Raw genomic sequence first — 27,916 nt, forward strand, 5'->3', positions numbered from 1 at the left:
TGAATCTTTGAAAAATTTTGATGTGCTTTGCTCTGCTGTTTGATTTTCAGGATAACCTACCATTACAATTAGCACGCCACTCATTTGGTAAGGACCTTATGAAGCAATGGTAGGGTGAATCTTCAAACGAATTCCCATCTTTTTTTATCTCTGTTTCAAAATTTCCATACAATGTATACTGTCACACCATACAAAACTTTTGATGCAGTCACTTCACTGTAGAATAAGTCTTCAGTGAGTTCTTTAAATAGTTTTATAACTTTGATTAACTCTGGAAGAAGCTGCTGGTGGATTTTCAAAGGATAGTGTGCCACACCATGTGTAGCTTTAGTGATTATTGCAGATTTGCTACTTGTTCTATATTTCCCCAAGTTACAAAATTTAAGTATTGTGACATTTTGTGTGGTTATCAACTGTTCCTGAGTTGTTGTGAGCTTTTCTGTAGCCAGGGTACCCCTTTGACAAAGGTTGCACAATCGATTTTGCATTTCTGATTGTATGCATCACCTTGATTGACCCTTTCACTCTGCCGCAGAGTTTATGCCGATTTGCAACTTCTGCCAGATTAAAACCATATGCCACACCGAGGCCCGAAACCAGAACCTCGCCCCTGGTGAACAGTGATCTGCTGAGCTACCTAGGCACGATCTTCGAGACCTATTGTAGAAGCTTCAATTTTGCCAGGAACTCTACTTTCCAGTTGTTACAAAAGCTCTGCTGCGCTCCTTCAGAACTAGTACTGCTGGGAGAAGGATACCACAGAGAAATGGTTTAGCTCCAGCTTAGGTAACTGCTTCCAAAATGAATCAGTCACTCAGCAATGGAAAGTGACAGGAAGTTTCAAAACAGCACACACTCCAATGACAATATATTGAAGATAAAAAATATATTTTCAGTGTCTTAAGTAGATTGGCTTTTATTTGAAAAAAAAAATGGTTAGGTTTGAAACAGGAAAGTAGTTGTGTTAGTTTAAACCAGATCTGGCCAAACAGTGCTTCACAGGCAAGAGTCCTCCGACTGCGCTCCTGCCTAGCAGTTTGATCACATCGGCAAGTGGGACTGAGGGGTAAGGGTAAAGCAAGGCCACAGTCAGAGGCAGCTACAGGTAGACAGTCATTTGTCCCACACCAAGCACTGTATTGCAATATTACTTGCATTAAATTAGGTTTATGTTCTCCATGTTTCCAAAAAAAAAAAAAAAAAAAAAAAAATTGAGAAGCCACATCATTCAGTATGGAATGTGATTTGCTTTACTTTTTATGTAGTTCGAAGACCATGCATAGTGCTTAATATGCCATTGCACAATTATAGGATGTAAATACTCATTTCAGTGTAATTACAACACCAGCCACAAAGACAATATGATGCACTTGCCATCTGACTAACAAGATTGAATGCTGACTGAACTGAAGGTGGTCATTAGGGAAGAAACTGCATTAAGGGTTAAGGGTTCCTTTGGTTTGGAGCCGAGTGGAGGGTCTCAACCAACGGCTTTGTCGACTCTGTGACAGTCTTGGCTACAGATTTTGAGACCTGCGTTATCGTGTGGGGATTTGCAGGACTCCCATTTATCAGGGTGCACTACACAAAGGAAGTAACTACTCGAGTAGCAGAGTACTTGTGGAATGCAAATGAGGGTTTTTTAGGCAATATGGTAGTTTGCGTGCTCCGATGAACACTTGCCAGTCGAAACGCAGCAAGGTAAATCAGATGGTGTTCAGAGTAAAGACACTTCAACAGTCAAAATTTTATCCATAAACTGTCAAAGTGTTTGTAATAAAGTTCTCGAATTTACTGCCCTCCAGATAAGTTATAGTGCTCAAAATCATTCATGGGACCAGAGCTGGCTGAAACCCAAAGTGGAAAGCTCTGAGATATTTAGTGAGTCATGGAATGAATACCGGAAAGATAGATTAGAGGCCATAGGAGGGGGAGCGTTCATTGAAGTTGAGAGTTGAGAAAAATATTGTCTCTAGTGAGGTCGAAGTTGAGTGTGACAGTGAAGTTATCTGATCATATATAACAGGTGTAGGTGAAACGAAATTAACTGTAGGATGTTTTTGCTAGCCACCCAATTCTGCTGTGACAGTACTAGAGTCATTCAAAAAAAGTTTATGGTCAGTATTGTGTAAATACCCAGATCATGCAGTACTAGTTGGAGGTGACTTTAACCTACCAAGTATAGACTGTGATGTCAATGCATTCATTGCAGGGGGTACAGACAGACAGTCATGCATAATACTTTTGAGCACATTTTCTGAAAACTATTTTGAGCAGCTAGCTCGGCAGCCCATATGCAGTGGAAATATCATAAACCTTTTAGCTACAAATAGGCCGGACCTTACTGACAATTATGGACCTATTTAAAATCGGTAATCGTGTCAAAGGCTTCCATTCAGTTCCTTGTTGACCACCCTGGTATGGCAGTTGAAGATAGCAAAACGAAACCCGAAGTTTTAGATTTCACATTCAAGAATTCATTCACACAGGAGAGTTACACAAACATACCATCATTTGGCCTTTGGACAAACTCCTGTATGAACGAAGTAGTAATAAGCATTCCTTGTGCAGAGAAAAAACCGAAAGATATGAAAGCAAATAAATCACCAGGTCCGGATGGAATCTCAATTTGTTTTTCAAAGAGTACTGTAGGCACTGACCCTTTAACTAGCTTGCATTTATTGTGAATCTCTCACCTAGCACGAAGTCCCAAGTGACTGGAAAAAAGCACAGGTGACTCCTGTATATATAAGAAGAGTAAAAGAATGGACGTCTAAAATTACAGACCGATATCCTTAACTTCAGTTTGCTGCTGAGTCTTTTAACATATTCTTATTTTGAATTTAATAAACTTTTTTGAGGCTGAGAAGCATGTTAATGAATCAGCATGGTTTCAAAAAGCAGCACTTGTGCGAAACTCAACTTGCCCATTTCTCATATGATATACTGCAAACTATGGATGAGGGACAACAGGCAGAGTCTATACTGCTATAGTTCCAGAAAGCATTTGATGCAATGTTCCATTGTGAGCTGGTATTGAAGGTACGAGCATATGGAACAAGTTGTAGATATGTTAGTGGCTCAAAAATTCCTTACGTAATAGAACTTAGGTTGTTGTCCTTGATGACAAGTGTTCATCAAAGACAAGGGTATCACCAGGAGTGCCCCATCACCAGGAGTGCCCCAGGGAAGTGTGACTATATGTAAATGATTCGGCAGTTGTAATGGGCAGCAATCTGTGGTTGTTTGCTGATGATACTGTGATGTATGGAAATGTGTCAAAGGTTTGTGACTGTAGGAAGATATGAGATGACTTCGATAAAATTTCTAGTTGGTGTGATGAATAACAGCTAGATCTAAATGTGAAATAATGTAAGTTAATGCAGGTGGAGTAGAAGAACAAACCTGTAATGTTTGGATACAGTATTAGTAGTGTCCTGCTTGACAGAGTCAAATTCTTTAAATATGTGGGCGTATCATTGCAAACTGATATGCAATGGAATGAGCATGTGAGAACTGTGGTAGGGAAGCCAAATGGTTGATTTCAGTTTTTTGGGAGAATTTTAGGAAACAATGTTTCATGTATAGGATTTTTAGAAAAGAGTGTTTCACGTGTAAAGGAGACCATGTATAGGATGCAAGGTGTGCCGTATTCTTGAGTACTGCTTGAGTTTTTGGGATCCATATCAGGTCTGATGGAAGGAAGACATCAAAGCAATTCAGATGTGAACTGCTAGATTTGTTACTGGTATATTCAGACAACATTTTAGTGTTACAGAGATGCTTCGGGAACTCAAATGGGAATCCCTGGAGGAAAGGTGATGTTCTTTTCGAGAACACTATTGAGAAAATTTAGAGAACCAGCATTTGAAACTGACTGCTGAAATTTTCCACTGCCACCAACATACATTGCACGTAAGGACCATAAAGATAAGATACGAGAAACTAGGGCTCATAAGGAGACATATAGATAGTCATTCCCCCTCCCGTTCTATTTGCGAGTGGAACGGGAAAGGAACTGACTGGTAGTGATATGATACAGTGTACCGTCTACCTTGCATCATATGGTGGCTTGTGGAGTATCTATGTAGTGTGGGTGTAGAGTTGTGACAAAATCTTTTATCGTTGACATCATGAATTATTTAATTATTTCAATTCGTTAAGTCCCTTACTGCAGTGCGAGTATCACTTGATGGTAGGAGATATGGTAGACAAGATTGATGCTGTCAAATAAAAATTAATCTTATGGAAAAATAAACTTAAAGTTCATGATACGGAGGTTGAGGCAGTTATTTGTGGAGTGAACTTGACTGATTATGTTTCAGTAATTGAAACATGAGTTCCCAAAGGTATTCCAAGACATTGTAAGGCCGTAGACTGATCTCTACTCACCAACAGTGGCAGGACAACACATACACAAAAAGGTATGACTTTTACAAGCTTTCGGAGCCAGTGGCTGCTTCTTCTGGCGGAAAAGTGGAAGAGGAAAGAAAACTGGTGAAGGAAATGGACTGGAGGGGTTTAGGGAAAGGGGTATAGTTCAGAAAATCAACCAAACCCCGGGTCACTGAAGACTTACCAGGTGGAATGAGAAGGAAAGCTTGTACATGCGCATGTGCGCCTGCATGTAAAGCTTTTTGTAGTTTTGCTCATCATATTAGCACTATCTAATGTATTATTTCATTAAGTAATAAAACTATTTCTTTGAAAGGAAAAGGAGAGGTTGTAATTAAACTACTGATAAAAACCAGCTTATAAAAATATCCTGAAGTAATCATAGTGTGCTGCAAACACATCTTCCTTAGTTTCTCACATACGTAGCCTTCAGCAAATAGCCCTCTCATTCACACATCTGCTTAACGGTAATGGGTGAAGCTGGAGCATAGACAGCCTTGCTCACAGAGCATGTTTGCACTACGGGAGCACCAGGCCTGATTGAAACATTTGAAAAATTATCTACTCAAGAATTATCTCATCTTAAAAGATTTGAAGATGTGCCAAAACTCATGGAAAACATAAAAACTGAGTACAATCCATGGTATTCTTTCCACTTTTTCATATATTTTGCTCCTTTTTATCTCCACCCCCCTTTCACAGAAGGTCCATTGTTATCTTGTTAAAAGTGGTGTGATATGATTTATGCTAACAAATGAAAAATGGCTTCTTCCAATATTTTTTGAGGCAGTCTGTTCCAACAAAGCGGATCTGATAACAGCTTTCCACAGTTTCCTCCCTACCCACCCCCACCACCACCCCCACCACCACCCCTCCATCCTTGCCCTTCCAAATGACATTGTTATCAGTCTTATGAAAGATACACTTCAGCTGAGGCAGAAGTTGCAGTAGCAAAGTACTGTGTATGGACACCAGTATTTTTTCTGCTACAGATCAATTTTCTAATATGTTGTTTCCATTCCATCTTGACTGAAGCCATTTTATTCTCAAAATGTTTCATATTTAGTGCCAAAAGTATTCTGACTATATGACCTTAGAATAGCTGTTTGAATTTGTCTTGCTTCCTTCACCAATTGGGAATCTAGATTTTTCCACTAAAAAGGTTAAGCTGTTTGTTTCATTTCAAATGATGAGTGTCCATGTTTGAAGAGAATTTTGTGTAATTTGCTGCTGAATATGCTCTGTGTGTGTCCCCGTTCCGCCACAAAGAAAATGTGCTAATTGCTGTTAACAATTGGTTCTGTATTTAAGTTTCAGTTTTTGCAGCTGGCTATTGTGTGAAATTGAGCTATTTTATTTGCTGTCACAATTGAAGTACCATAAAGCTTTTATTCTCACATCAGGAAATCTCATTCCAGAGACATTACTGCCAACTGATTTTGTTTGTACAATCTCAGCACACAAACTGGGTCTCTAATCTGTGCCCTACACCATTGCATATGCCATGTGTCGTTCTGTTCCTGACTTTTTCTGTCTTATTTCTTTTTCTCTGTTTTCCATGTTTTTACTTCCTTGTCACATCCATTCCTGATATCATGTTTAAACTTTTGAAGAACAATTTGGGTAAGCTATAAGTTGAAGTATGATTCTCTTGAAAGGAAATTTTCGCTTTTCTTAAGTGTGTGGCATTCATTATAGACAGCTCAGTCCACAGGATAAGATGTGATGTATTATTCATAAAAATATTGTAAGGTTCCTTTGTGAAAAATTACATAAAATAAAGGAGAGGCAACCACTTAGCTATAGCAGATTAATGCACAGTAACACATAATAAAAACAATGTTCACTCTAGCTTTCGAGCACTAGCTTTTATTCCAGCAATAGTCCACACATACTCGCATACAGTGTGTGTGTGTGTGTGTGTGTGTGTGTGTGTGTGTGTGTGTGTGTGTACTATTGCTGCAAAAAGAGGTAGTGCTCAAAAGCTAGTGTTGCACCATCGGGGAATATCCATATTTCTCCATAATTACTTTCTTTGTGTTCTGCGTTCCTCCTTCTGGTATGATTTTTTTTTCTTAGTAATTTAATTGAAAGCTTTGTTGCTTTGGTAAAAATAAAATTGGTTCTTTTTGTCGTGACAGAATAAATTACTATTAATCACACCAGATTTGTCGGAGAACAGCAGCAACATGTGTAATTGACCCAGCTTTAAGAAATTCTATTACCTTTTAGCGGAAAATTCGTGCGGTACTCTCCAACGTTAGAAAAGTCGTGGTGTTCCGTTCGGAGCAGGAGGCGCTGTCTTTTCTCCTTCGCGATATCGAAAATTACTAAAAAAAAATGAACAGAAATTTTTTTTCGGAGGAAGATCGCGCGGAGAAAACAGACGGAAGTTACATGAAAGAAACCTAAGGCACCAAGTAATTGGATTTGTACGAACATATAAACGGAACTGAAAGAACTTGCAATAAATACTATAACGATGTCGTCACGACAGCCTCCTGTTCCAACAGAACACACGCTGGATCATAAGCTACATAAATCTTTGAAACAGAAAAGATTATCACAAGTATAATTAATGAAAATAAGGTTGAGAGATTTTCTTTGAAATTAAATAAACTTCAAGGCTTCAAGTATTATATTATGAAACAGAAACTTACATTAACATGGCCACCCATTGTGGCGGTGGAGCGAATTTTTCACGATATACATTCTCGCTTGTTTGTGGCTACATGTATTTTTAATCACTTAAACTCTTAACTTTACAATAAAATGATTATATCAGTATGGAGCACAATACTTTTGCGTCCGACTCGCAACACATTCACAGAACAGCTAGACAGCAGTGCGGCTCCCTGCAGAAGTAAAAACTGGCAATTGTTATTTTGAAACATAAGTGCATCTTTTTTTTTTTACTGATCGATAGCAGCGTGTAACAGTTTATAGCTATCGTGATATTCTGCGCTTTCCAGGAGCGCGGCAAAGATATCTGGTTACAACATTCATTGGTATATGTTAAAAGTTCGCACATACTGACGCGAATAAAGAAAAAAAAAAACTTTTACACGTTAAAAATCGCAGTGATAAAGGCTGTAATGTCACATCCTCCATAGTGGAGTGGTCAGTGGGGCAGACCCTTATGCAGGGGACCTGCGTTTGATTCCCTGTACTGCCAGGGATTTTTCATTGGTGGAAGGACCGGACCGAGATGCACTTAGCCTCGTGATGTCAGTTGATGAGCTACGTGATTGAGAGGTAATAGCTCCAAGGTTGAAATCTCGTCAACAGCCCGGAGTGTGGTGTGCTGAATGTATGCTGTTCCATACTGCATCTGATAATAAGACTGAGGATGACACGGCAGTTGGTCGACTATCACATGGTCTTCAGGGCCCGATTTTTAATACTTAATCTGAAATAAATGGGTTTATATGTGCTGCCTCTGTCCTCTACATGCTTGCAATATGACACCTGTTTTACATGTTTCAACAGTGGAAAATCCCAGATGGAATGTAAAAATATTATGAAAAGGATAGTTGCTACTTACCGTACACCAGAGATGCTGAGTCACATACAAAAAGAGTGTCAGAAGGTGAGCTGACACCCGGCCAACACTGGCCTTTGTTGGAAATAAATAAATAAATAACACACACACACACACACACACACACACACACACACACACACACACATGACCACAGTGTCTGGCTTCTGAGGCCACACTATGAGCAGCACTTTCACATTTTAGAACAGTTCGTAATACTTGTTCCATTTAATGGTTGTAGATGATTAATATATATCTCTCTCTGTGTGCTAGAGCCTCAAATTTTACTCTTACACTTTGACTTTTCCTTGCTCACAATGTTTTGATATTACTCTTATCTATAAGTGGGTTTAATCTATCACCACCTTCGATTTAGAATGCTAGAAATAATACTGGTAATATGATAATTAATCCACATTAATTCAATCATTTACAGTTCTGAAGTTACTGCCATCTTAACAAACACTGAAGATGGACAAGTGTGTTCACTGACGTTACCTGTTCTTTGTGGTATCATGCAAGGGAAATGGATTGTTAGTTTTGACTGTAAGTATAATATTTTCTAATAATTTGCATTTCTTCAGTGGAAATAAATTATAGATTTACCTTTGTTAATTTTCAAAAACTTAAACCTTTTTTTCAGGGGTACGCAAATGTACATCAGAAAATAAGATAGTTGATCATAAACCATTTGAGGCTAAAGGAACATTGGCTTTTCCTAATTCTGATGCTCCAAGGAAAGGAAGACTGACTAACATTCAGCAGGTATTAAACATTTCCTTCTTTAGATGTCAGTGTACTGCACTAACAGTGAATTTAGACATGGAGTAACAATGTAATACATTTGGTGGTAACGGTTAAAGACAACAGTTACAGTTTTAATAACTTACACTTCTTTTCTCTCCTTCAGTTACGTTTTGCTTTAGGAAGGAGTCTATGAAATTGATGATTGAAATTTGCCATTTCTAGTTCATTGGTTGCAATCTATATTTGTGCATTTACAGAATGAGGCACCCCACAAAGAGTAATAAAAAGTTACACAACTGTAGTGTTTGAATGCAAGACTTTTTTGGCTATTCAGAAATTAAGTAGGGAGCTTACCTATTCAGTAATAATTATGGAAGAAAGATTCCCATGATACTATGTTAAAAGGACACAGTAATATATTTGAAAATAATTTTATTTTAGAAATTATTTTAGTTATTGATGATGCATACTTGTGTTTATTTTGTATCATTTCATACTCCTTATCCAGTGATTGGTCTTTTAGTTCTTACATATTCCACAGTCTGTATATATCTGTTGTATACTAGTATTTTTATTCATTGCTGACCCATTTTCTGAAATGGACCAAAACAACCCAGAGGATTGAGTGAAAGTTGTCTGTGGTTACCATTGCAACTCTCATAAGTGATCTAAAAATGACACAGTTGGCTGTTGAAGTTCAGAAGTGACAATTTTTTTTTAATAATATTTGGCTGTTAATGCTTGTGTGTCTGACACTGTATAATTTTTAGGACTTTTGCTGAAAAGTGGTAATTGGTCCCCAAAATAATGATTTGAATATTAATTCAAATGTTTTACCTCATTAAGAAATTACATAAAATAGGAATATGTGGTATCAAAATTATTCCTGTGCTAGCACGTAATTCCTAACTGAAGCATAAAAATCTTTTTCCTCCTAGGTTCCAAGCATCTTCAATGGCTGTTACATTTATGTTATGCATGGTGGAGTGTGTACTGTGCATGGATTGAACATGAATAAAAAAGATGTTACAACACTTATACAGATGGGTGGTGGGACAGTACTGTACAGGGAACCTAATCCAGAATCAATACCTGAAAGTGAGTGCACAGTTCCGTTCCATGCTGCTGGTGATGGTCCTCTGGCAAAGTGTTCACATTACATCATATATAAGCCAGGAAAAACAGAGCCTCAGCTCAAATACAACATGAAACATGTTAAGACTCTGCCAGTAGACTGGCTTATTTCTTGCATAGAAAAATTTGAGCTAAGTCTCCCTTAAAAGAAAGGATATGGGGCAGCTTTGGAAAAATCTCTTGGACTTGTGACTACAGTTGAATGTGTGGCACATGAGAGAACTGCAGTGATGCATTTATTTGTTAAGTGTTAAATACTGTAAATGGAAAATACATGTACATATGCTGAACACTGTACAGTTTTGATGTTATTAGAGCATAACCAACATTTTGCGAGTTACTGTTGACATAGTGTTTTTGCACTGGCAATAATGTTATTTGCTTTGATGAAATAAATATACCTGAGGTAATAATCTTAAAAGTTCCTTGTCATTAAATAATCAGCAGTATTTAATTAGCAATCTGATTATTTCTTTCTTATTTTAATGAAATACAGTTGTGTATACAATTGCAGTTGTCATTAAGCATGCTTCCAGTATTTGATTTTTCATTATAACAACATGTTAGTTTTTCTCAGTGATATAAAGGTGAACTTCTATAAATCTATTGCTTAATCACTGAAAATTTCAATGTTTATTGCTTCACTTTTTAATTATGTTTACATTATTCATGAGAAGTAAAATTCTCATTGCTATCCGAGCAGTATATCATAATTTTAATTGGATTGTCTTCTCCTGTGTGAGCTTTTTCAAATGCTTCAGCAATTTTTTTGAGAGGGTACTTATGTGTTATAAGCTGTTTGATGTCAACAACACCTGAAGCTACCATTGATAGAGCTGTTGGATACCTGGAAAAAAAATTACCCTATTATTTTATTTAGCTCTTCATTACCATTGGTAGTGGTCTCCTTTTTTCCTTCCACTTGGAATTCCTAAACATTAAACAATTAAGGTATCTGCACAGTTAAGGTAAGCTTATAAAGTTAGCAATCACATGTAACATTGATGGCCAAATGAATGAATAATGATGAACATAGGAAACATTTCTACTAGCGACATGATCAAAATGTACACTTGCCAACAAATCTCCAATCACAGACTTATCGATCCACAAGTTTCTTCTTATGTAGATGTTAGTAAAGTAATATATAAGCGGTATTTAATTATGTTATACATCTTTTTATTTTATTAATGTGTATGCCATAGCACTGTAGAGATTCTGATTTCTCCTCTTCCCTGCCCCCTAGAATTATGACTAAAAACCAAAATTACATTAATCAGACCGAAGCCTTGTAGCAGCAGCATCTGATGATGAGGCTTTGCAAGAGTTTTTCATCAGATTGCCAGAATTTGGTTTGAGGTTATGTGCTTCACACTGATCTGTGCTGACTTTTTTTCTGTTATGTAGTAGTGCCTATATGTTTTCTTTGACTCTTGTAGCCAACAGTGTTAGGCACATTTCTCACTGAGGCGATACAGTATGCAACTCTCAATACAAAGCAGAAGCGACTCATATTGATGGAGTGTGTATAAACACAACTGAAGCAGCTTAACTGGCTCAGACTGACACAACAGTGATACAACAGCAATATGATTCTCTATCATATTGTGTGGCACAGCATGGAGTGCTATTTACTTCACGCAACTGTTTTGTATGATACACCGGGAGGGAAATTTCAAGCTGTGCAGTGTGCTTAAAAAAATTGTTTTATTTAGATCAGGCAATGCTAGATCCGTTTATGTAGTTACTTTCTAAGTAAACCTTTCCTTAAAAAATTAAAAACCGCTGTTTTGGGATTCACATGTGTTCTGATATGCAGTCTTTCTTATTCAATTCTGAGGAAACTATATGGTAAAAAAACGTTGATATTTTGCAGATTATAGTCAGATGTCACAGCTCGATAATGAATTGATTTTCGTTTTGGTATTGCCCATTGCCTATAGTGATTGTGATACTTCAAAATTAAGTAAAGCACAGTGAAAATTTTGAAAAATTTGTAGCAAAAAATACAGTCAATGCCAGTTTCCATATGGTGCATTTTAGGTTATATGAAACTGTGTACCAAATGTAGCTAACATTCAGAATGTTTTTAAAGCTGGAAGCAGGGCCGTATATCTTACCAGTCTCAAGTAAATATGTGACATATTTGGAAGTTGCCTGTGAAGAGGCGTGCAGCAACATGCCACACTTAAGGCTGCGTCTTGTTGTTTGTCGTATCGCTCCTGTGGGAACCTGAGTGTTGCGTAGATAGCCATCACATCACGTTATCTTTGTTGGAATCTGTTGTATCCCGTATCATATTGCTTCAATGAGACCCACACCTTGGCCAAGTCAGTTCCTGTCGTGTTGTCACACAGTAGTGTAATGAGTCCTTCTAGGGGCTTGGAGATAATTTCAATATTTAATCTTTGAAGCTGTAGAGCACCTTGGCGTGCTGAGGTCAGGGCCACATATTGTGTCCCAGCTTTGCATAAGACCACAGTCAGCTGTTCTGCCAGGACCAGAGCTCTTTGATATTTAAATAGATAACCAGTTGTTGATCTTCTGTCCTCATAATCTACGGACCAACCTGCATAACAGTAACCAATTATGAGGCAGTCCTCCTCTTTATAAAATGGTGGATTCACAGTCTTGATACCTTCTAGATATCTACAGCTCTTTTTGACTGCCTGTCTGTGGCATTTCCTGGGATCATTACAAAAGTCACTTGCAGTACCTATTGAGTAAGATAGGTCCAGCATTGTTCCTACTTGAGCGCATCCATTAACTTTATTACTTCATGATAGTGTATGTTCTTCATATTATTTTGCCTTGCTCTGTTTTTGGAGCATGGAGAGCTGCATCAAACCAGTCTCAGGACTGAAGACCACAACAACAACAACTGTTTTTGGACTCATATCATGAGTGAGGACATTATTATTGTCTAGTGGCACAGGTTTATTGCAGTCTTTCTTGTCAAATCTGTTAAGAATTTGGCTCGCCGTGTTGGTTATATGCACAAGCAACCTTCCATGCAGTTCCTAGTTATATGGATACATAAACAGCTAATGGGTACTTGAAGAACTTCCTGCTTGAACATTTCTTACTTTGATTTTGAATATTTCTTTCTCTTGTATTGTTACTGAAAATTAGCATACCATCCACATAAATGGCAAGTATTAAAATATCTGAATCTTGATTTTTGCGTGTGGATCAGCTATTGACCTTTCAGGGTTTAGATTCAACAGTGTACTATGAGGGAAGATCGGAAAGTAATGCAAAATAATTTTATTGCCAAAAAGTTTAATAGGTAACAAAATAAAATAAAAAAAATTACAAGTGAACTTACATTGTTTACCTACTTGTATACATAGTCACCAATGTTTTCAACACATTTCTCCCATCGTGGTGCCAGTTTTGATATGCCCCTTTCATAGAAGCCTGGTCTGTTGGAGTTTAGTCAACTGCAGACTGCTGATTTCACTTCCACAGCTGTCGCAAAGCATTGGCCGGCTAGGAATTTCGTTGTGGGACCGAACAGGCGAAAGTCCAACAGTGCAAGATCCGGACTGTATGGTGATGCTGGAGCACCTCCCACCCAGATTTGGTGATTTTCTCACAAAAACTAGCAGCAACATGCAGCTGAGCATTGCCACGAAGAAGTTTGACACTGTTAGCATTAATGTTGTGGTGCTTGTCATGAAGGGCACAACACAACTTAACAAAAGTTTTAATGTAGGCTGTAGCATTCACAGTGGTCCCACATTCAGCAGAATCCACCAATAATGCATTGAGTAGTCCCAGAACACTGTCACAAGCACTTTCCTAGCAGACCGAGTCACTTCAAATTTTTTTCGTATTGGGGTACCAGAATGCTTCCACCATAGAGGCATGCACAGGTTTGGGCTTGTGATACTCCCACGACTCATCACCAGAGACAATTCCTTTCAGAAAGTAATGCCGTTCTGTGGCGTGATGCATTAAGTGATCCAAGCTTGTCATCATTCACTGGCCCTTGTGGTTGCCTGTCAAGTACTTAGGCACCCAGCAAGCACAAAATTTACAAAATTCTAATCTGTTGGGAACAGTATCGTACAACACACTGTAGGAAATGTTGAACTGCTGTGATAAGATTCGCAGTTGCACACGCCAATTGTTCAAAATTGCTGCCTCAGTGGCTTCGACATCCCGCAGGGTTGCACCTGGCACCGGCCGCCTGGAGTGTGGAGAATCACCGAGGTCCAGACGGCCCTCTCAGAAGAGTGCGCACCACCTGGAGACACTGCAATGGTCCGTACAGTCCTCCCCGTACAAACGACACATGTCTCTTGAATTTGTCTCTGTTTATGCCCTTTGGCCCACAAATACTGAACTACGCTTTGCTGCTCTTCACAAGTTGACAACAGTACCATGTGTGCCACGTTTGTTTCCTAGTTCAGACTTCTCTCGCTAGAGCTGGACTTGAAAACAAAATACCCTCTGTAGAAAAAACTTCAAACTATATCGTCGTGAAATTTCAACATTCCAGATGCAGTGCCAGGGGGGAAGAACAGTCTTGCTGTCTTGGTAACTGGCTCTTCTTCTGGAAGCTTCATGTAGATTACTTCATATAAGTCACATTGTAAGAAAGCCGAGATAACATCTAGGAAATCGATGTCAAGATCATATTTAGCAGCCACAACAAATAAATACCATAATTAGTCATTCCTTATAACTGGTCATATTTTTTCATAATAGTCCAGGTCTTGCTTATGAACACACATTTGTATTACTTTCCACATTTGATAACATGCAATGCAGCCTTCTAGTTGAGTTGTCATTATTTCATTCTGTTTCTGTTCCGTGAATAGGATGAACAGTCAACTTGGTTCCTTCTACTCGGTTTCTTCTTCATACTGTTTAGAAGTATCTTCCTTAAAAATAACATCTTTTGTTTTTATGTTTCTGTGCCTGATTGGTTGAAAAAGCCTGTATGTTTTTGGTTCTGTACGGTATCCTACCAAGAATTTTCTCTAGTTCAATGAGTTCTTCATAACCCATGCAATATGAACCCCTCCAGCGGCAGCTTTTTTGAACTACACAGATAGGAATTACGTTTGCAACACGTACCTCACTCCCGTAATCCTCCTGCCCCCCCTTCCTCTGTCATGTCGCTCTCCCAGTCCATTCCTGCACTTTGTCGCCATCGTGCACGGCACTAGCTTACCGGCTCTGGTGCCCGTGCCTCTCGCCCGTACCCTGTGCACCTGCCACCTCCTCCTGAGCTGCCAGTCTTACCTCCTCATCCCCCCCCCCCTTTCCCGCTTCCTGCCTTTCTTTCCCTCAACCCACCGCAACTGATACAACCCACTGTCACAGTCCCCCTGCAATTTAGGTGTTGTATGTTGTAGCTTGTGATAGGACTTGTGCAGAAGCTAGCAGTTTTAAATTTTTTTTCTGTGCCTGTCTATGAGCTGAACGCGTATGACATTCAGTGAAGGGTCTCATTTACTCCTAAAGTATTTGCATCCTGCCAGAACTATCTATACCAAATTATAGAAATGTTATCTAAAGTATTAATTAGGAATATAACATACATTGTACCTATGTAGTGGTAAAATAAAAACTAGATTAACTGCGATATTGAATAAAATACTGTATGGTGTATATAATATAAAAGCAACAAATTTAAAGATATTGCAGCAGTTACAGTAACCTAACATATTAAAGTATTACTTAAAAACGTTTATAGATGAAAATGAGACATGTGGTGTAACGCCCCAACGACCACCTTAAAGTCAATTAAAAAGGAGCATGAAGTGGGGAGGGTTGTCTTGGCGGTTGCGACATCTTTGCCGATGGGCTGGTACGGGAGAGTTTTGTCAACAACTACATTGTACACCACTGAGCATATTTGTTAGTGATAGAGAAAGAAGAAACATCGTATTTCAGCAATGGACAAATATCCATGTGACAAATATGAAATTAATACCTTAAAAGTTAAGTCCAAAGTAATGTCATCAGAGATAACTTTTATGTGGAAGAGAGTTGTAAGCGCACTGAAGAAATTCAATGCGCCTACAATGCTCTTCCACAGAAGAAGTCGTTTGCTAGAACTACAGATCAGAACAGAGCAGTTCTGATCTGAATTATTGAGATTGCGAATCATGACGAGATTGTTTTCGAGTTTAGAAGTGTTTGTTGCGTGACGGGATTCACGGCTTAAGAAACTGATTTTATGAACTGAGACAGGAACAGATAGACTCATTTAACCGTGCACTACGGGTTAATGAAATCTAATAACGGAATTAGTGAACATTGGACTTGACTTTAAATTAGTTGGACCTTTAGGAGAAGTGAACATTCTATGAAAGAATACATGCAGTTAGTCTTGAGTAGGACCCAAGTACATGACATCATGAAGATAAAACAATTATACTAAAGTGTTGAGTTGTGGTAATTGCCAAGAAACTATAACTCAATCGCACTGACTTAACTAAACTATTCCGTGTGGTGTGGGAGTTATAACTATTTAGTGACAAAATAATAATAAGCTGTTCGTTACCAGTTAAATACCCGGTGTGGACTACATCATTAAATAGTTTGATAAATGACTAAATCAACGACTACTCATGAAAGACTATTTCATTGAAGTGCAAATATTCACATCATTAGTTGAGAAGTGAACTTTAAAATATTTTCGTATTACGACACAATCTTACAAAGACTGAATCAAAGAGTATCTCTGGATCTCGCTGCATACCAGCACAATAACTCCATAGCAACGAGACAACAGCGTAAGAAAAAACTGTTAACTAAAATATTTCCTCGCAGTCAGTGGTGTGTGCTATGCGAACGAGAGAAGAATTAATATCTACTGCAAATCTGGGCAATTAACAATACAATATTAATAAAAAGCATCAATTATACGAGTTCATGTAAGTGGAAACGCTGCGGACTTGTAATTGAGATATGACGACTACGCGAGGAACGCCTTTTCGGAAGTTTTTCAGGTTTTTTCTCCCATTAATCCATGGGGACTGATGTTATGTCGCATCGTGTCTCTAATCTGCCGCGAGAACTGTGGCAGTAGCAGCTCTGCGGCGTCGACTACATCAGCACGCGGTTGGAGTCCGGGGGCACGCGCCACAGTGGGCAAAAGTAAGTAAACTGTTTATTATTTCAAAACTAATTGCTATAACTGTTGATACATTTATCCAACAATGAAGCAAGACAGTCAGTGCCTTCAAGGTAAAATTTTTGTTGTTGCATGTGGAACTACGATTGTACCCAGGCATGCTCCTCTTCACCTGAAGCAAATTGATGGCCACGAATATCTTTCATCAGATCTCTAAAAATATGGAAATTGCATGTGGAGAGATCGGGACTTCTATACAGGATGTGCAAGGGCTTTCCAATGAAACTTCAGCAGTGTAGCATGCCAGCTCTGGGGAAGTCCCGATACCCCCACCCCCTCACTTTCACCTTCCCCTTCATCTTCCTTAAATAGAAGAATACCATCTAGTACAAATGCCAAGGAATGTTGCAGATGCTACCATTCTGTTGTAGGATAGTGCCCATTGACATGCCAGCGCTGTTGTTTAGACTATGCTGCAGAAGTTTCAGTAAGGAGCCATTACACATTCTCCATACAGTCCCGATCTCTCCCGACGTGATTTCCATATTTTTGGAGCCCTGAAGAAAGACATCTGTCGCCGTCAATTTGCTTCAGGTGAAGAAGCACATGCGAGTACAGTTATGCTTCAGTAGGCCACCACAAGCATTTTTCCATTAAGGCATTGCTCTTCTCTTCTTGTCTCACAATGGGATAAATTTATTAACAGTTGTGGTGATTACTTGTGAAATAATGTTTATTTTACTTACTTGTTTTCTATCTGTCACATTTTCATTTGACAGACCCTTGTAATTAAAGTGCAGCTACTCACAAAGGTCCAGTGTGGGCTGTAATTTTCGTATGACAGTGAAACTTGGTAGTTTTTCAAATGTGTTAATGCAGAAGTGATTTATGCTGGAAAAAAATTAGTTCCTTTGTGGCAACGAGTTGCAAATCTGGTGCTGTAAAGCATCTTGTCAATGTCCCGTGGTGCTGATACTGAAGAAATTGTGTAGTGGTGGCTAATAATAAAATACACTTTATGGCTTTCTCACTTCTTTGACCATTTCTGCTCACATCCCGTTCCTAATACATTTAATATCGAAACATTTCTATACATCTTTCTTGCACTTACAGTGCCAGATTTGCACCTGGCAGCCAAAATTGGTACTAGGTTTTATCCAAGCATTAGTTTGTTCCGCATTAACACATTAGCATATCCACAAAGTTTCGCTGCCACACAGTAATTACCGCCTGTACTGGACCTCATGTATTACTGTATTCAAAAATGAAAGTCTATATTGTACTGGAAATTGTTTTACTTCATTTACATTAGAATGGTGCCATACATACTTAACCAGTTACTTGCTCTTGTCACCTGAGCATAGGCTCACAAATGACATTTTTTGGAGACCAAGCAGCTGAACTATAATAATCAACAAGACATTCAAAAGCACTGTTTGTGTGAAATCCAGTTTGTTACTTTCATTTATTGACCCACGTGACTGAAATGGAGACCCGATTGATATGCTGACACTTAGAAAGCCACTGTAGTGTCCTGTAGAGCTCCTTAGTATGTAAAGTATATGATTTCGGGCAAGACATTTGATTAGATGGAGTAATGCTTGGAGGAAAAAAGAAAAAAAAAAAAAAAAAAGCCATTTTCCATAAGAAGATTTCATCAGAAGTGTGAAAACAAGGACATTAAAATCAAACTGACAAACAACACATGAAATGAAGAGGTAATAGAAATACTAGGGAAAGGTTAAAACTGGAAAGCACTCACCACAGGAAAGCATAGGTTAGTGGGACATTTGCTAAGGCATGTGTAATAGTTAACTTGGCAAAAGAAGAAGCAATGGAAAGGAAAAATTGTAAGGACAGACAAAACCTCATGATGCTATATAGGTTACTGAAGATGATGGGTGTGATAGTTATGCATGAATGATAAAATCAGCATGAAATAAGAAAACAACACAAATAAATAATTATATCTGTATTTCTCAGAATGCTAGGAAAGTACCATGTGTTTTAGTAAGTACAATGTGCTCGAAGGATGTTTTCTCCTTTGTTTCCTTTGTTGAAGCTCTAGATGGAATTGTCTGTTTGCCTCACTCAGTGTCTTTCTATTCTGTCTGAGAACTTCTGCAGTGCAAATTTATGTTTAATCCAGTTTCTGTTGGATTTGTTTTTCATCGTCCATTATTTCAGAATAAGTATTTACACTGCAATTCATACAATTGCCATCAATCACAATTTCTCAATATACTGATTCAGTGCAAGATCTCTGGCTTCTGTAGTAGTCTGTCCAACTACTTCAGTCAGATTCAAAAAATAGCTGGAGTTATTAATTATGACAGTTGAGTTCAGGCTTGTTCAACACACCTTCGTCACTCATTCCCCGACAGCCAGTGAGCGTTCCACAGTGTTCTGAGCATTCTGCTGTGGATGTCATAAACAGTGCCATCATTAAAGTCATAACCAGTGCCATCATTAAAAGTGATCATAATGATTATTTAATGAATTTGTATTACATTTGTTGGGATACTACATAAGCAAGTGAGAGACAATGTACAGGACACACATTTTCTTCAAGCGCACGTGTATGACCTTATAGCAACTTTCACTTGGAACCAGCAACAGTGCAAATCTCATCCATGCCACAACCTGTGCAAACTGCCATCATTCATGAATTTTACTATAATGTTTATTTTAACTAGGTACATTGTCCGCGTGAGAAGAGAATATCATTTCTGATATAATTTGTTGGACAGAAACTGTGTATAAAGACATACTGTTACCAGGCAAAAATCAAACAATGGAAAATCCAGGATGGAACGTAACAATATTATGAGAAGGGAAGTTGCTACTCACCGTATAGCGGAGATGCCGAGTCGCAGATAGGCACAACTAAAAGACTCTCACAATTGTAGCTTTTGGCCATTAAGGCCTTCGTCAACAAAACACACACACACACACACACAACTGCAGTCTCGGGCAACTGAAACTGCACTGCAAGCAGCAGCACCAGTGCATGATGGGAGCGACGCCTGGGTTGGGGTAAGGGGTAGCCTGCAGTGGGGAGGGGTAGGGACGGGGCAGACAGTGAAGTGCTGCAAGTTAGATGGAGGGCCGGGAGAGGTGGGGGGAAGGTAGTGGAAAAGGAGAGAAATAAAAAGACTGCGTGTGGTTGTGGAACGATGGCTGTGTAGTGCTGGTATGGGAACAGGGAAGGGCCTGGATAGGCGAGGACATTGACTAATGAAGGTTGAGGCCAGGAGGGTTACGGGAACGTAGGATGTGTTGCAGGGAAAGTTCCCACCTGTGCAATTCAGAAAAGCTGGTTTTGGTAGGAAGGATCCATGTGGCACAGGCTGTGAAGCAGCCACTGAATTGAAGGATATCATGTTTGGCAGCGTGTTCAGCAACAGGGTGGCCTGCTTGTTTCTTGGACACAGTTTATCGGTGGCTATTCATGTAGACAGACAGCTTGTTAGTCATGTAGCTTCATATTTTTGTGGTGCAAAGACTGTTGAATTTGTGTGTCTGCATGCCCGAAATTTTATGGAACAGCTTGTTAGTTATCATGCCTACATAGAATGCAGCACAGTGGTTGCAACTTAGCTTATAAATCACATGACTGGTTTCCCAGTTAAGTTCTGCCTTTGGTGGGATAGGTAATGTTAGTGACCGGACAGGAGTAGGTGGTGGTGGGAAGATGTATGGGGCGGGTCTTGCATCTAGCATTCCCCTCGTAACTCAGTATCACCCAGGACTGGAGCAACTGAATTACATTCTCCGGCAGGGTTTCGATTACCTCTTGTTGTGCCCTGAAATGAGAAATGTCTTGCCCACTATCCTTCCTACCCGTCCCACAGTGGTATTCCACAGTCCACCAAACCTACACAACATACTCGTCCATCCTTACATAACCCCTGCTCCCAGTCCCATACTTCATGGCTCATACCCTTGTAATAGACCCAGATGCAAGACCTACCCCATACATCCTCCCACCACCATCGACTCCAGTCTGGTCACTAACATCACCTATCCCGTCAAAGGTGGGGCTACCTGTGAAACCAGTCATGTGATTTAGAAGCTAAGCTGTAACCACTGAACCACTGTGCTGCAGTTTATATAGGCATGACAACTAACAACCTCTCTGTCCACTTGAATGGCCACTGACAAACTGTGGTCTAGAAACGAGTGGATCACCCTGTCGCTGAACACGCTGCCAAACATGTTATCCTTTATTTCAGTGATTGCTTCACAGCCTGTGCCATATGGATCCTTCCCATCAACACCAGCTTTTCTGAATGGTGCAGGTGAGAACTTTCCCTACTACAGATCCCGCGTTCCTGTGACCCTCCTGGCCTCAAGGTTCATTAGACACTGTCCTCACCCATCAGGCCTCTTCCCTGTTCCCATTCCAGCACTACAGAGCTGTCATTCCACCACCTCACTGTCTTTTTATTTCTCCCCCCCCCCCCCCCAACCTCACCCCTAGCCCCCCTCTATCCTGTAGCACTTCACTGTCCACCAGTCCCACCATACTATCCCTCCCCCTCCCTGCTCCAGCCTACTCCTTTCCCCCACCCAGTCGCCACTCTCATTGTGCACCGGTGCTGCTGATCAGTGTGGATTCAGTTGCCTGAGACTGCAGTTGTGTGTGTGAGTTGAGTAGATTAGATTAGATTAGATTAGATTAGATTAATACTAGTTCCATGGATCATGAATACGATATTTTGTAATGATGTGGAACGAGTCAAATTGTTCGTGAGTGTGTGGTGTATGTGTTTCTCTTGCTGATGAAGACCTTAATGGCTGAAAGTTATAATTATGAGAGTCTTTTAATTGTGCCTGTCTGTGACTCAGCATCACTGCTGTATGGTGAGTGGCAACTTTCCTTCTCATAATATTGTTATCAGCATTTATATGACCACTAGTTTCAGTTCTTGCAGCATACACCCAATTTTACTTCCCTTCTTCATTGAATCCAGCGGTTTTGATTCGCGTTATTTGTGTTTTCTGAATCGCCCTTTAGATCATCCCTTTTCAGGGGAATCTTCATAGAGAAATGAAGTTTTGGTCTTATGCTGGACAGACCCTATTGATCTGATAGCTCAGAGCGCATATGACATTGTTACAGATTTACTGAAGCACTGCTTGGTGGCAAAGTGGGTACTGTATTTATCCTTCCAGAATTTCTTGTCTCATTTTCAGAACAATACTGTGGCTTATTTTACTCACTATATTAATGTTGACTAACTTGTATCTCATCTGAAGGAAATGAGAGATGCAGCACTTAACAGAAGTAAAATTATGTTAGTATGAAAGACAACCTGAATGAAAGTTAAATGAAATACAGTGTGGGTTAAGCTTCAGCTTAAGCTGTACATGCAGGTCAGGAAAGTAGTAGCCTGACACACACACACACACACACACACACACACACACACACACAACACACACACACACACACTCTCTCTCTCTCTCTCTCTCTCTCTCTCTCTCTCTATGCAGCTCTTGTGTTTGCGTATTATTAACCTGTACCACTTTTCCTTTAGTTATGACATTCAAAATAATTATACTGAATGTAATTAAGTTTAATGTTAATGATATTTAATATTCATTCGTGTCGTAATGAAAACACACTTGGAAAAAGTAAAATTGCATTGTGAGAGAATGACTGCCCTTTCTATACCTTTTGGGGGTGAAATTCAAATATAGCCAATGGATATGTTTAAAATTATCTATGCTTGGAAACTTTTAGTTCCATCTTCATGGAAGAGAGTATGGGTGGCGAAGGTTAGTTAGGAAAGGCAGATCACTAAGACCCCAAGTGGAGAGGGCTAAGAGCCAACAAATGTGTATTTCTTCACTAGTGATGTGATAGGCTACAAGTAACTGAAGTAAACAGTGCTGTTGCATTTTGTTATTGGAAAATTAATTTATACTGTGGCACAATTTTTTTAAAAAAACTTCATTCATTTTGGAAAATAGAGTGATTCTTATTTATTGCAAAGATTCACTGTGAGAAGATTTTTTTAGCAAACTAGAACTAACAATGCATAACATACGTGGTAGCTGTTTTAAAATTTTGTAAACGTGACACATTTCGTAAGAGGGCTCTAGTTGAGGCAGCTGAGACTGTGTGCGGAAGAACTAGCACAAAGAGGTGAAGTAAGGAAACCCCATGGTGGAACAACTTATGTAAAGAGGCAGTACTTCGAAAGAACAAAGCCTTCAGAGAATGGTTCCAGACCCGAACAGAGGAAGCTAGGGTAAAATATAAGGAAAGCAAGAAAGCGGCACAGACCATAGTAAGGGCGGAGAAGAAGAAGTGGATGGAAAAATGGACAAGAATGTTAGAAGAGGACAGTGAAGGGAACAAAAAAGTACTTTACACCATGGTAAGAAATAAGAGGAACGACAGAAGCGAGTGCCTGAGGATCATGGATAATAATGCAAGAGTTGTGGAGCAAATGCATGAGCTCAAAAAGATTTGGAAGGAGTACTTTGAAGATCTGTTGAATGCCGTCAAGCGGGTAACTAACAGCGATTGAGAGCCTAAGGCAGCAGACGATTATAATAGTGGGGAAATTGATGATCTAACTTGGAATGAAGTGGAAGAAGCCGTAAAGAGGATGAAAGGGGGCAAGGCACCAGGTTGGGACGAGGTAACAGTGGATATGATACGAGCAGCAGGAGAAGTAGGAACCCAGTGGCTATACAGAGTGCTGAGGGTGGTGTGGAAGGAGAACAGAATTCCTGAGGATTGGAAGAAAGGAATTATAGTCCCGACCTTCAAGAAAGGGGATAAAAGGAGATGTGAGAACTACAGAGGAATCACCCTGCTATGCCACTGTGGAAAAATCTATGAAAAGATCCTGGAGAAGAGATTAAGAAGCAGTATTGAAAGTAGACTGCAAGAGGAGCAGTATGGTTTCAGACCGGGAAGATCAACAACGGACCTCATATTTGCGGTAAGGCAACTGCAGGAAAGGCACTATGAGTACGGGGAGGACTTAATCATGGCCTTTTTAGATATTGAGAAGGCGTATGACAGTATCTATAGGGACAAGCTCTGGGATGTGCTGAACGTAAAAGGGATAGATGAAGAGAGAACACGAAAAGTCAGAAAAATGTATGAGGGAAGTGAGAGTTGTGTGAAAGTGGGGAGGGAACGTACTGCATGGTTCAAGCTGTAAAATGGGCTGCGACAGGGAAGTGCACTTTCGCCTTTATTGTTTATTATTGTTATGGATGAAATCCTACAGCAAGTATCAGATGTAATTGGAGATCATAAAATGAAAGCAGTGCTTTTTGCTGATGACCTGATGTTATGGGGAAATTGCGAGAAGGAGGTGCAAGAGCAGTTAGATGTATGGGAGGCAACGGCAGCACAATATGGAATGCATTTCTCTGCAAAGAAAAGTGAAATAATTGTCACAACAAGGAAGAAGAATAGGCCAAATGTGGATATAACTTGTGGAGGGGAAAAACTACAAGTGGTAGAGAACTTCAAGTACCTGGGAAGCATGATTGAAAGTAAAGGGGGAAACGCAATGGAAATAAATGAAAGGTGCAGAAAAGCAGGGCAGTTCTTCAAATGCATTAGGGGACTTATTTGGAGCAAGAAGGTGCCACAGAAATCCAAGGGAATTATATACCGAACCTACTTTGTCCCCATATTGGCATACGGAAGTGAGACATGGGTAATGCACAAAAGCGACAAAAGTAGAATATAAGCTAGTGAAATGAAGTTCCAGAGGAGCAGGTTGAGTGTAACAAGACGAGACAGATTGCGAAATGTGTACGTGAGGGAAAGACTAAAGGAGGAACCAGTACAGGACAGGATAGAAAAATCAAGACTGCAGTGGTATGGACACATGAAGAGAATGGATGAGGGAAGAATTCCAAAGAGGATGTTTGATCTGCAACTGGAGGGGAAGAGGCCCAGGGGAAGACCAAGAGATAGATGGGTGAAGGGAGTGAAGGAATGTGTGACGAGAAGAGGAGAAAACTGGACGAAGGTGGAAGAGGGGGAATGGTGGAAAGACAGAACACAATGGAGAGGCTTGTGTCCCTGACAGACCCAGCCAGTGGCTGGAAACTGTCCAAGATAATGATGATGACACATTTCTTAAAATAGTAGCCGCGCGGGGTAGCCCTTGGGCATCGCTGTGTGTGTTGTCCTTAGCATAAGTTAGTATAAGTTAGATTAAGTAGTGTGTAAGCCTAGGGACCGATGAACTCAGCAGTTTGGTCCCATAGGAACTTACAACAAATTTCCAAAATTTCTTAAAATAATAAATATTCCCCCAAGTTTGATTACATAGTAGAAATAACTTACGTATTGCTATAGCGAAATATGCCTCGTATGTCAACTTCCTTCAAGCTGGCTTCTATCAAAGGCACTTTTACTTCTGGTGGACTGTTTCCAACCAGCATAACCACACCTGTTGGCGCTGTTGCCTGAAAGAAATATTGCAGATTTGTGTATTTTTAATCCAGGAATTATGATGGAACTTCATACGTGACCAAGGCAATACGTGTTTTGTTTAACTCGTATGTCCTTTCATGTCCCAAATTCTTTTACTTAGTTGTTACTTCTTGTCATCCCAGGTAATTAAGTCTTCAAATGAGTGCTACATATTTGTTTATTTTAAATGTCCATGAACAAGTGATGCAGCACAAGCTGAGGCAGCAACTCGCAGTGGGGAGATAACTAGTTCAAATCTTTGTGGCAGAAGAAGTTATCACTTAATTTTGACTGGCAGTGGCAAGAGAGGAGGTGACGTAAAGTGTCTCATACCAGATACTTTGTTAGTTTCAAAAGCTAGGTCTGAAACTGGTATATACTTCCTCACAAAGTGGGGCATCCGACATTGGTATTGGTGTCTTGCCCATATCAGTGAGGGGTGTGAAGGTATTGGGTACTTGGTGCTACTGGAGGAGAATATGCCATGCACCAATATTGGGTTTCACCCTCTGCTATCAACAAGAACATATGACACAATATCAAAATGTTTAAGATCTGGTAATCAAATAAATGAAGAAAGAAGAAACAACAGTATAGAAAGGATAGATTGCCACTGACAGTACAGAGGAGGCATTGTCACTGACATGCAGAATGAAAATGATTGCTAAAGTATTAAGGCTTTTGGACAAAGTCCTCATCTGCAGTAAAAACTACACACACACACACACACACACACACACACACACACAAATCACAGTCACAACTTCCACAAACATGCCCACCACTCAAGGTGCTAGTTCCCAACTGCCCTACCACATGTATTTTCTACTGCAGAAGAAGGACTTTGTCCGAAAGCTTTAGTATTTAAAAGTAGTTTTCATTGTGTTTGTCTGCAACTCCCCGCCTCCTCTTGTTGTTATTCTATTGTGGACAAATTGTTTGAATGAAAAGATTTTGAGGCATTGTAAGGCAGTCCACATCTAGTATTATTTACAGACCAAAGACTTGACCCATAATTACATTACTGGCGAATGTAATGTATCTGATGATTTTTGCACTTATGATTCAGAAGACTTTCCACTTCAGGGTCACATATACTCATGAGCAATTCTATGCTTTGACTGTTTCTGTGGATTTGCCTAACCTCACATGTATTGTGTTGCTTAATTGTGTGATAACATTACATATACTTACCAATACTGCCAAACATATACCATTCTCTGATCCACTGCATTCAATGGAAATGTGTGGCTCACATTTTAAGAGACTGACTATTTCTTTAACAGTTTTTTGTTTATCAGCAGAGCGGATATGAAGTGTAGATGTTGCCCCAATCTTCTTTGCCATTTCCAGTCGGTGAGGCAGCAGATCTAAGTTAAAAGAAATATTTTTAGTTATTGGAATTAAAAGATCTTTCTAGTTTTTGATAAGAAATTTTTTAATCACTTGTATAAATTATAAAAATGTAAACGTATTGTCAGTTCTGTCCCATGGCCAATCTGCACTGCCCCCCCCCCCCCCCTCCCCCTCTCATCACCAATAAGAGTTCCAGTTTTATTCTGATGGATGGGAAAACTATAATATTGGAAGACAAGGCTGGTAATGATATAGTCTTGATTAAGCAGACAACCTGATTATCAAACAGTTTGATCAAGCTGTTCTGATATAATTACTTCAACAAAATGCCCAGTTGCTCTGGAATTAAAATGTTCCCAGAACATGATGGAATCTCCTCCAGCTTGCACCGCCCATTACTTATCTTTGTGGAAGGCCTATAGTGAACAGAACACCGTCCATCACTGGCACTGAGGTGTAACAGGTCGCTTTGGGCTAATGACTTTTAAAAGGAATTTTCTTTTCAATTTAGTAGACATTTTGACCTGCCTTCTGTGCACGGAGTTTTTTTTTCATTGTACTTGTACCATGTGCCGGGGTGGATGCAATGTATCCGTGAAATGGGTCTTCAGATGGCACATTGTGGCACTTGCTGCAGTGAGTGGTTGTTCTGTGCTGGTTTCGTGTGTCTAGGAGATGTGCTGTGGTCCAGGAATTGGAAACTTTACTGTTGACGTCTTTATGAGGAAAAGTTGGTCTCAGGTTGACACCGCTGATGTACGAGAGATGTAAAATGCTATTGTTCTATAACTTGAGGTTGTAAGGAACCGTGAAAGATGCAATGTAGTTGTTGTAATTGAAACTGAATACACGTATTGCAAAGGAGAGGAGTCTGAAATCATTCAGTAGAAGCTAGTCTTTTAAGTAACTTTTCAGGCTGGCACAGGCATCACAATGGAGAAAAAGGAGTCTGAAGCCAACATACCTGTGTCACAGTACTTCTGCAACTGCTTCCAAGTGCAAAAAGGTAAAGTTTATAATCTACAGTGACCATAAAATATATACACACATAAACAGACCATTACAGACGTAGGCACGTCGTGTTTCTGGAGACTGTGATCGGGCGATTGGATGTGTCTGTGTTAGTAAGTATTAACATTTGATTGAGAAGATTAGAAGAATTCAAAATTAAAAGGAAATTATTGCC

The 27,916-nt window shown here is 39.5% G+C and overlaps 2 protein-coding genes across 3 annotated transcripts in view; one reads left to right on the forward strand and one right to left on the reverse strand.

The window, feature by feature from the left end:
- LOC124612667 (BRCA1-associated RING domain protein 1-like) overlaps positions 1-10,230 on the forward strand; it is a 194,451-nt gene extending 184,221 nt beyond the window's left edge. For both annotated transcript variants that reach the window (XM_047140991.1, XM_047140992.1), the window contains 3 exons: positions 8,373-8,482; positions 8,580-8,701; positions 9,622-10,230. In XM_047140991.1, the coding sequence (XP_046996947.1) occupies positions 8,373-8,482; positions 8,580-8,701; positions 9,622-9,963 (574 nt within the window). In that variant the 3' untranslated portion in view covers positions 9,964-10,230. The remainder of the gene's footprint in view (positions 1-8,372; positions 8,483-8,579; positions 8,702-9,621) is intronic.
- A 227-nt stretch (positions 10,231-10,457) lies between these two features.
- The window catches only part of LOC124613845 (sorbitol dehydrogenase-like), an 84,606-nt gene continuing 67,147 nt past the window's right edge, over positions 10,458-27,916 (reverse strand). Inside the window, exons 4-6 of the mRNA XM_047142569.1 lie at positions 26,569-26,744; positions 25,246-25,367; positions 10,458-10,664 (exon numbers count right to left, since the gene is read on the reverse strand). Of these exons, the coding sequence (XP_046998525.1) occupies positions 10,481-10,664; positions 25,246-25,367; positions 26,569-26,744 (482 nt within the window). The 3' untranslated portion in view covers positions 10,458-10,480. The remainder of the gene's footprint in view (positions 10,665-25,245; positions 25,368-26,568; positions 26,745-27,916) is intronic.

The sequence above is a fragment of the Schistocerca americana genome, chromosome 4, assembly GCF_021461395.2.
Source record: "Schistocerca americana isolate TAMUIC-IGC-003095 chromosome 4, iqSchAmer2.1, whole genome shotgun sequence".
NCBI lineage: Eukaryota > Metazoa > Arthropoda > Insecta > Orthoptera > Acrididae > Schistocerca > Schistocerca americana.